The sequence below is a fragment of the Bison bison genome, unplaced genomic scaffold, assembly GCF_000754665.1.
Source record: "Bison bison bison isolate TAMUID 2011002044 unplaced genomic scaffold, Bison_UMD1.0 scf7180017864352, whole genome shotgun sequence".
NCBI classification, from domain to species: Eukaryota; Metazoa; Chordata; class Mammalia; order Artiodactyla; family Bovidae; genus Bison; species Bison bison.
This window is the reverse complement of record NW_011494924.1, coordinates 1,808,003-1,817,843: the sequence shown is the minus strand read 5'-3', so window position 1 is coordinate 1,817,843 and position 9,841 is coordinate 1,808,003. Positions and strand designations below refer to the sequence as shown.

General features: G+C 54.1%; 1 protein-coding gene across 1 annotated transcript in view; it reads right to left on the bottom strand.

Annotated features, from left to right (window-relative positions):
• The window catches only part of MYH7B (myosin, heavy chain 7B, cardiac muscle, beta), a 24,798-nt gene extending 15,887 nt beyond the window's left edge, over nucleotides 1-8,911 (bottom strand). Inside the window, exons 1-9 of the mRNA XM_010855013.1 lie at nucleotides 8,518-8,911; nucleotides 7,158-7,264; nucleotides 6,858-7,001; nucleotides 6,213-6,369; nucleotides 5,880-5,907; nucleotides 4,520-4,616; nucleotides 1,992-2,084; nucleotides 1,790-1,853; nucleotides 546-644 (exon numbers count right to left, since the gene is read on the bottom strand). Of these exons, the coding sequence (XP_010853315.1) occupies nucleotides 546-644; nucleotides 1,790-1,853; nucleotides 1,992-2,084; nucleotides 4,520-4,616; nucleotides 5,880-5,907; nucleotides 6,213-6,369; nucleotides 6,858-7,001; nucleotides 7,158-7,264; nucleotides 8,518-8,608 (880 nt within the window). The 5' untranslated portion in view covers nucleotides 8,609-8,911. The remainder of the gene's footprint in view (nucleotides 1-545; nucleotides 645-1,789; nucleotides 1,854-1,991; nucleotides 2,085-4,519; nucleotides 4,617-5,879; nucleotides 5,908-6,212; nucleotides 6,370-6,857; nucleotides 7,002-7,157; nucleotides 7,265-8,517) is intronic.
• Between the last annotated feature and the right edge of the window lie 930 nt (nucleotides 8,912-9,841).

Below are 9,841 nucleotides of genomic sequence, written 5' to 3'. Positions count from 1 at the left end.
GATTTTGTACCCGGAGTTTCTCTCCTCCACTCTAATGCCCAAGGCTTCTCTTTCTTTATGAGTCTGGGGAAAGAGCCACAGTCCCTAGCTCTCACTCACCTTTTGATCCTTGCTCACAGCCACCCCTCCGGCCCAGACCCCGTCTGGGTTCTCGGGTACAGGGAGGATCAGATTCTGCCCTCGAGGGGCTTGCAAGAGAGGTAAGCCAGGCCCAGATGGAGCCCTTGCTCCCTGCTTGGTGCTGGGGGAAACCTTTCTAGTCTCAGGACAAGAGAGACAACCTGACCAGGGCAGAGGTGCTGAGGTGCCTGTTCCCCAGCGCGAGGGGGAGGGCTCAGCAGGAACCAGAAATCCCAGGAAGCGGGTGGGTGGCTAGAAGGAGTGCTGCGTCTCTAGGGAAGAAGGGATGTCACAGACCCCAGAACAGCAGGGGAACAGGCAGCCCAGGGCCTGGTCTGTCGGGGCCCGGGACAGGGCTGGGCAGCCCCACTGCCACCCAGACCGGCGGGCTCTGACTCCCACCCCGTCGGGCTGCTGGCCCTCACCCTGCAGCTCTGGCTTCTTCCCCGAAAGGATCTGGTAGTAGACGTGGTAGCCTCGCTCACCGGGCAGCTGGAAGATCACCCGTGACTTCTCCAGGAGATCTGGGGGAAAGGGAGGAGCTGGCCTACTGTCCCGAGTGGGTCACCCCACCAGGGCTGAGGAGCAGGGGGCAAGGGTGTCTGCACACATGGAGGTGCCGTGTCTGCACACACCCCCGGCATGTGCTGTGGGAGGTCTCTCCATTGGCACATGTGCCACAGTGTGGGAATGTGTGTGTCTGTACACCAGTGTGCGTGTATTAATGTGGGTGTCTGTGTAGGGGTCTTTTTTTTTGGCCACTTGACTTGTGGGATTTTAACTCCCTGACCAGGGACTGTCAAAATCTTCACTGTCCTAACTGACCATCGGGGAAATCCCCTGCGTGTGGATCTTGGTTTTTCTGTTCTTTCATCTAGGCTGTTCTTTCATCTAGGCTGTCATTCCTCCACCCACAGACTGCTCCTTTCCCCAGAGGTGTGCTGGTGTGCCAGTGTGTGCAGAGAGCAGAGCCTTGGTGTGTTTGCACACGGGCCCATCAGGGTGTAAATTACGACGTTTCCTCCCATTACCACCTGCCTATGCTTGTCCGTCAGGATCTGGCCCTGCATCCCAAGATGGGGAGCAGTCAATGTGGAGGGGTCCCTCTGTGCATGTGACCTGGGCACCCAGTGTCTGCATAGCCGGACTGGGTCAGGGATAGGCGATGACTGCAGAGACACACTGGGGGAGACCTTCCTGGCAGGACAGGGTCTCAAGGTGCCCAGAGATGAGGCTGGGCAGGAGGGGCACAGGTCTGCTGGATGGAGGGTCAGAGAAAAGGCTGGGGTTGTGGTAGGGGGAGGGGCCCAATCACAAGGAGTCTGACCCGCCAAGTAAGGGTGGGGGTCTCCATCTTAAGGTGATGGGATCTGGAGAAGGTTTTTAGGCAGGAATGCGATGTGATCAGATTAGTAGCCAAAAAAAGATCACTCTGGCTAAAAGAAGATCAGGCAGAGGAATGGAGGCTGGGAGATCACGTGGAGGCAGTGGGTAAAGTTCCAGGTGAGAGGTGAGGTGGCATGAGCTCGGCAGTGGCCTGAGGATGAAGAGCAGCGTCTGGGGCAGGTGGGAGCCCCAAAGACTTGATGAAACTTGTTCAATCTAAGTGGGAAGGTGCAGGCCTGGGCCCCTCCCATCCTCCTTCTTCCCCTCCCTCTCCTGAACTCACAGCTGTCAATATCCGCTGATGCCAGCTTCCCAGAGGGACCAAAGTGAATGCGGATGAACTTGCCCTGTGGGCAGAGGAGCAGCCTCAGTCGGGGGCCCAGGCAGTGCTGCTCCATCCACCCAGGGCTCCCCAGACCTTGTGTCTCCCCGCCTCCCCACCCTCCTGCCCCAACCCCACCCAGTCTCCCACCAAAGCCACTCACAAAGCGGGACGAGTTGTCATTGCGCAGGGTCTTGGCATTGCCGAAAGCCTCCATGGCGGGGTTAGCCTCGATGATCTGATCCTCGAGGGTGCCCTGGTGGCAGGATGAGGGGTCTCTCACCCCGTAGTCCTGGGTCTTAGCCCATCCCAGACCACCTCTGCTTGGGAAGGGGAAGAGGAAGGGGAAGGGGAGGGAGGGTCCCCAGGACTTCATAATAATTGTCTGCCCCACTCATACCAGCCCCATACCTACCCCGGTCTTTGTGGCCAGAAATTGCTGGGAGGAGAAGGAAGACAAAGTTAGAAGGTGTGAGGTCTCACCAGGCGGGAGTGTGGCAGTGGGGGAGTAGGGTGGGTTAGCAGGACAGTGAATGTTAGTCACCCAAATGTCACCCCACTCCCTATGCCTGACCCTCCAGGGGCTGTTAGATGGAGAAATGCAAGAAATGGAGCAGGCAGGGCTCTAGTCAGGGAGGGGCTTGAGGCAGGAGCTGTGTGTGGGTGTCCCCTACCCACAGTGCCCCAAAGCTCTGTCTTTGGCCTCCTCCATATCCCTTCATTTCCCACACCCCTGGAATTGACCCTGTTCCAAGCCCCAGAGGTTCCTGACTACAATCTACTCCCCTTTAGAGTCCAGCTCAAAAGCCCCCTCCTCTAGGAAGTCTTCCCTGATTCTCTGAGGCTGGAAGAGACTCTTCCTGTCCAAACCTTCTGACCCTTGACCTCCCTCTGTGATGGCCCTTCTTCACACTTCTCCTTTCTATTATGATTGGGTGCATTTTCACTGTACAACTGTATATCGAGTATTAGTCAAAATAGCCCCGCCAGGTGCATATTATTGGCCCTAATTTGCAAATGAGGAACCTAAGACTCAGAGCTGGGAAGTGTCTGCTCAAGATGACACAGTAAGTCAGGGGCAGGGCAGACACTGAGTCCAGGCATCCTGCTTCCCATGACGCCCAAAGCCACCTGTCTCTCATCTAGAGGGACTTGCTGAACCAAAGGACTCCTCCCCACTTGCTCTCCTAGCCTCATCTTCCCTCCATCTACCCTTCTATCTCTTCCCTGCCCTGGATCCCAGCAGCCTGGGAAAAAAAGGGGGGAAAGGAAGGAATGGATTCTGGAGTGACAGGTGCCATGCCACCTGTCCTATGCTATGAGACTTTGGTGATTCACTCACCTCCAGGGAGCCCAAGACTTAAAAATCCCCCTGAGTTGTTGTTGGGGAGACAGGGGCAGGAGACAGATGGCAGGAGCCCTCCCCTGAGCTCCACCCCACACACTCAGCTCCAGGCTTTTGAATAGGGCTCCTTCTGATAGATGTAGTCAAATTTGGGAGAGAAGGGAGGCAGGTTGATAAGGTTTTTAAGCTACAATGCCCATGGCCCCTGTGGGCCAGGCTTTCTCTCTACCTCCCTTGCCTGACAGCTCCCCTAAACCTCAAATCCACGATGCAGGGCTCCTTTCTGCCCAGGTGCCCCCTAGACTCACCCATTCTGGCTGCAGCCCCATCAGCTCCCGCCCTCCATTCCTATTCCTGGACCGAGCCCCAACTTCCTGTAGCATCCTCAGAGACATTTTGGGAGTTGGAAAATGAGGTGGAGGGGAAGGAGGAAAGAGTACCAAAAAAGTCAACAGCAAAAACAAAACCAAACAAGAAAAACAACCACCACCACAACAAAAACCCAAAACTGAAAAAAAAAAAAAAAATCACAAGAAAATCAAATGGGAAAACAGGAAAAGGCAAAAAGAAAAAGGAAAAAAAAAAAAAAAAACTTTAAATGGAAAAAAAGATAAGAAAAAGAAGAAAGAAAAATGCCCCAGAATAAAAGCAAGGCTCAACAAGACCAGGAGTGAGGGCTGGGTGGGCGGAGGCCTTAGGCTTCTGGAAAGAAAAGTCAACCCATTTGGGGGTGGGGGTGCAGTGCCCACACATCTCTAAACAGCTGGCCATAGGGCTAGGAAGGAAAACTGCACCTTGAAAACAAATAAAAAACCCCAAAATACTGGTCCCCCATTGTTTCAGAAAATTTCAAAAACCATAAAGAAATCATAGGGTGCAAAACTGCCCTTAATCTTGACTGTTGGGAAGGCCAAGTGCCCTTGGCTCTGGCTAAACCTGCCTTGTTTGATTGACAGCAGGTAACTGGAGCATGAAAACCAAGAAACCGATTATTACTTCTTGGTAAAAACAGCTTGCTTGGTAAACTTTTAAAATATGAAGGTCGTGAGAATATGAAAGGGAAAAATTGCATGAAATGTTGAGGACTAGCAATGTGGTCCCGCCCCTCTGCATTTCAGATGGGAACAGTAAGGCAAGCCTGGATCTGCGTCACGTGACAGAGAATGGCCACAGCCTCTCTGGTCAAGCCTTGCTCGGGCCAGAGTCTGCCACCAGGGTGGGAGGCTCAGGCAGGGCGAGAGGCTCTGGGGAATCAACTTTTAAAAAAAAGAAGAAAAGGAGAAAAAAAAAGAAAAGAAAAACAGTGAGAAGCAGCAGGGAGCAGTGCCCGCGTGGGCAAGTCTTACAGCCTTCTTGCCCGGCCCGTCTCCCAGGGCAGCGACGATGGCAAAGTACTGAATGACCCGCTTGGTGTTAACGGTCTTACCGGCCCCCGATTCTCCCCTTGGACGACACAAACATGAATCACCAATGTCCATCTGGCTACTCTAATTCCTCCCACCCCCAGCACCCTACTTCTCCAGCAGGGTGCTTCTGCCCTCCCCACACCCAGCTCCCAACTCAGGAGCCCCCCAACCCAAAACTCCTCAGAGATGGGTCAGCTCCCAGAGGTGTTGAATTGTTTACAAAACAAACCAGCATAAATCATCCCAGTGAGATGAGAAAACACATGATGCCACTGTTTACTGAGCGCTAACTTACTGCCAGGCCCTGGGCCGAGTGCTTCACCTGAACTGGTTCACTGAAGCCTCAGGAACCCTGTAAGGCAGGCGCCATCATCACCCTCTTGATAGAGAAGGGGATGTGACTCAGAGAGGTCATGTAGCTGTTTCTGCTGGGTGCCAGGTGCAAACATTCACCGGCTGACTCCTATAGCTCTGCAGTAGGTAAGCAGGACTGTCCTGTTTTTACTGATGAGATTCAGAGGACCAAGGGCACCAGCAGGAAGTGGACCCATGAGAACTTGAATCCAGGTCTTTCTGGTTTCAAAGGCTTTACTCTTAACCAACAGGCTGCACACTCACACACATACACACACTCACGCACAACCGATGTCCATATTGGCTTGGCTGGACCTAAACTTGATATGTGAGAATTCTACCACTTTCCCAAGGAGGCAAACAAAGGGTTATAAATAAGATTCAGAAATAAGAAGCTGGTAATAAAGAAGAAGGGCTTTCTTGGTGGCTTGGTGGTAAAGAAGACTCGTGCAATGCAAGAGATATGGGTTCAATCCCTGGGTCAGGAAAATCTCCTGCAGGAGGAAATGGCAACCCACTCTAGTATTCTTGCCTGGGAAATCCCGTGGACTGAGGAGTGTGATGGGCTACAGTCCATGGGGTCTCAAAGTCAGACATGACTGACCGACTAAAATAAAGAGGAAAGGGAAGGGGATCTCCTCCCCCCTCCTTGAGCCAGAATCAGAACTCCCCAAAGATCAAGGTTAGAGAAGATTCCACGCCCTAGGAACAGGGGGTATGAGGGTGGGTGATCAGTCTGGCATTCCTTTTCTACTTATCTGCTCAGAACAGGGGCAGAGAAGACGCTATAATTTAGCCTCACCTGGGACACTGGCTCTAGGTGGTAAAACCCCTGCCCTTAGCACTTTGTATTCAATTATTCAATCTCGGGAAATGATTTTAGTTCCAATCCCTTCCTGCCAGATGGCCAGCATTTCCCACCCCATCCCCAGAGCCCCACACTCACGTGATCAGCATGGACTGGTTCTCTCGGTCTGGAAGAAAGGGGAGGAGACAGAGAAGTTAGCCAAAGTGAGGGACCAGCCACAGGTGGAACACCTGGGATATCCTTGGTGCTGGGACAGCCCCTCCGCCACCCAGAGCCAGAAATGGGAAGGACCAGGTGGGAACCTTCAGACTGCAGGCCAGCTCCCACTTGAAGACACAGAACGACTATGCTTCAGTGTCCAGCGGGATGGAAAAGAGGGCAGTGCGAGTGGAGGGAAGGGGAGCCGGGAGCCGGGGGAAGGGTCTCAGGAGAGAAAGAGGACTCAGGGAGAGGAGTCAAGGCAGCCCTTACTGCGCAGCATGTCATTGTAGGCGTTATCCGCCACCGCGTATATGTGGGGCGGGGCCTCCGAGCGGCGCTTTCCCTTGTAAGCTGCTACCACGGAGGCTGTATAGACAGGGAGCCATTTGTAGGGGTTGATGGTGACACAGAAGAGGCCCGAGTATGTCTGGGGAGAGAGAGTATAGATGGGTTATTGGAGGCCAAGTTCCCGTCCTCAAGCTCTAGCCCTCGCAAAACTATGATCTTTGCAAAAATTCTCCAAAATGAGCTGCCTAAGGTGCGACGCCACACCTCTGTGGCCGTCCTGGCCCCGCCCTAGCTCTCACTCCTGCCCTCAGCCTGTGGTCCCACCTCCACAGCCCATTGCCCAGCGACTCGGCGGCTGCCGCTCCTTCCCTACAGTCCGGTAGCCAAACCTCCAGCCCCCCCTCCAGCTCCGCCCACCAGCCGGGGGCCCCACCCCCTCAGCCCCATGACATCACCCTACCCTACCTCTAGCCCTGCTCCTCCACCACACACAGCCCCTCGCCCTCCCCACGGTCCCGACCCCGCCGAGCTGTGGCTCTCGCTCTAGCCCCGCCCTGACTGGTACCGCCCCGCCCCACCACGCACAGCCCCATCCCACCCGTGGCCCCTCCTCGGTTCCAGGCTCACATAGATCATCCAGCGAGCATAACGCTGGCGCAGGTTGTGCAGTACGGATGCCTCGTTGAGGTGCGTCATCATGGCCATGTCCTCCAGCAAGTCGAAGCGGGGCGGGTTCATGGGCTGCAGCTCAGCCTCGCGAACCGTCAGCACCTGCCAGGAAGGCCATATCGTGGGGGCAGGAACCAAGTGACCTCAGCCTCTCACCCCTGTACACCCCCAGACCCCCTTTCATCCAGAGCATGCCTTCCAGGAGCTACACCTCCAGGAGGCAGAGGAGCTAATTCCAGGAAAAGGGGGGAGCCAAACCTTCTGGTCTTTGGTCTCCACGTTGACTCTGCCCCCAGTGGCTTCCGACTTGATCTCAGCCTCCACGTAAGCATCCTGTTCATCAGGTACCCAGACCCGCTTCTTCCCTGGTTTCCGGGAGAGCATTGGGGCTTTGAAAGAGACTGATGCACATCCAGGGGTTGGGGGCCCAACTGGGTTCCCCTGTTGTGTCCCTAGAGCTGTGTGCCTAGGAGCCCCTCTATCAGGACACAGGAGTACCCAGGAAAGATCCCTCCAGACCCTCTGTCCTGAAAAGGCAGCACTGGGAGGTTTCCCTAGAGATCTCCTCAAAGAATCCCCTGACTGAAGTAAGGGTCCCCCACAGCCCTGGATTACACACTTTGGTTCAGATTCATGCTTCTCTTGTATTTGCCCTGCGACCTGTGGAAAATCCCTCATTCTCTCTGGGCCTGTCCCTCAAAGGCAAAACATTGTAAGCATTGCCTTAAGTTCTCCTCTGGAGCAACCCTCAGTATCAGGCACTTAATATTAGTGGGTTCTGTCTCCCCTATTTCACCCAAGACTCAAGCCCTGCATCTTGTAAGTCTGTCTTATGCTCCTTCCTGCCCAGGCAGCTGGTCCCAGAGCTCCAGGGAGCCCATATTTCATGGTAGTTTAAAGGCATCGTGAAAGTTAAAGACTCAGGTATCCTGTCACCTACTGGCCAAGTACCTTAGGACCAACTACATAACTTGCAGGCTCCAGTGTTAAAATGCAAGTCCTCTTGTTAAGAAATAATTTAAAATTTCAAGATGCTGATAGCAAAGAGTAAAAGGCCCCCAGTGCAGCTGCAGAGGTCACACGCCCACGAAGCTGGCCCTGGCCCTGGTCACCACCTCCCCAGGTTGTTGCAGTGATTCATGGAAAGTCATCTGCTCTGGGCCTGGCGCACAATAAGTGCTTGATACACATTGCCTATTGTTATTATTGTCCTATGAGCAAACCGGGTCATAAATAGTCGCCTTTATTCCTGTCCCTAATAAACAGAGGGATTGGCTCTAGGGAAAGCACTAAAAATAACTCCAGCACAGGTTTTATGGACACGTGAAGGCAGCCCGCACACATACCAGGCACTCTCATCTCAGAAGCCTCAGGCTCTGGCCGCGGACTGCAGTCACAGGAGGCAGGCGATACTGTCCCATTTTACAGAGGAGCAAACCAAGGCTTGCTCACAGACACCCAAGTGAGGTATACTAGGTCCCTGGGATTTTCTTCTTGGGGCTAAAGCTGTCAGGCCAGAGGGCTCCTTCAGACCTGAGTGGAGTGCCACCCCTCCTCACTCCTGTTCTGAGTCCTTAAGAACTTCTCTGTGGCTCTGCCCACCTCTGCCCTCACTTACCATCCCACAGGACGGTGTGCACCTTCATCTGCTCATGGTAGCCCTGGCGGAGGTAGCGTGCAGACTCCCCAAGTTCACTCACATCCATCATGGTAGTGGCACTGAGAGGCGGAGGATGCAGCAGCAGAGATCTTGGAGGTTCAAGGTGGTCCAAGTCAGCAGGCACTGGAAGATGGCATGGAGAGGGGACTAAGGGCAGGGGCCCCAAACTGGGGTGTGATCAACCAACCCACAAGACCTAATAGTAGGTGATTCTTTGGTAAGCCCCCAACACACGCACGCACCCTCTCAGACACCAGAGCATCCTCTCCCACAGAAATGGAGAGACTGGTGCCAACCCACAAGCACCCTCACCCACCAGCCTATCTGCCCTCCCTTGGGCTCCCACTCCAGCCCTGATCACCCACCTCGGCACCACGGTGAGGGCTGGGAGCTGGGCTTCCCCTTTTATTGCTGCCGTCAAGGTCAGCGGAGGAGAGCTATGTCAGCAATCTCCACGTGTCACAGCCCCCCCAGCCTGGCCACAGGACACAAAAGGCAAATTCCCTTTTATCTCCACCAGCTCGGCCCCTGGGCTATTTTTACCTCCCATTGTCAAGGGATCACAAAGGCGGAGAGAGACACTCGCTCCACTCAGAGACTGGGAGGTTGAGATTCAGACTGACAGGGGCAGGGACAAGGCAGGGAGAGATTTGGAAAGACTGATGTACTGGGGGAGAGAAACCAAGTCTCAGGGAGTCTGATATACCCAGAAAAATGTCCGCATGCCCAGGAAAGAAGAGCAAGAAAACTGAGAGAGCGGGAACCACAGGATGCACTCTGGGACTCTTTGGTCCAGCCTTCTCTGTACATCCAGAAAACCGAGGCCCAGGGAAAGGAGAGCACTGGTCAAGTCTCAACAAAAAGCAGTGGCAGAGACCAAATCAAAAAGAGAAGCGGGGACTTCCCTCTGAGGGAGTGGGGGTCCAGTGGTTAAGACTCCACGCTTCCAATGCAGGGGCCGTGGGTTTGATCCCTGGTTGGGAAACTAAGATCCCACATGTCATGCAGCATGGCCAAAAGATTAAAAAAAAAAATAAAGAAAGAAACAAAGAGAAGCAGAGAGAGTGAGACATCCCTCTCCAAGCACCTGGATGCTGTCGTTTCCCCTTTCTGCTCCCCTCTATCCCCAGTTCTCCCAGGTTCCCTGGGGAAATCACACAAGAAGAAAAGCAGGTCTCGAACCACAGGTGAAAAGGAATAACCTGGCTGAAGAGGAAGAAAATAGAGGAAATGTAGACCAGTTAGGAGCCTCCTTCATCCTGGCATTGAAGATTCACAGGAA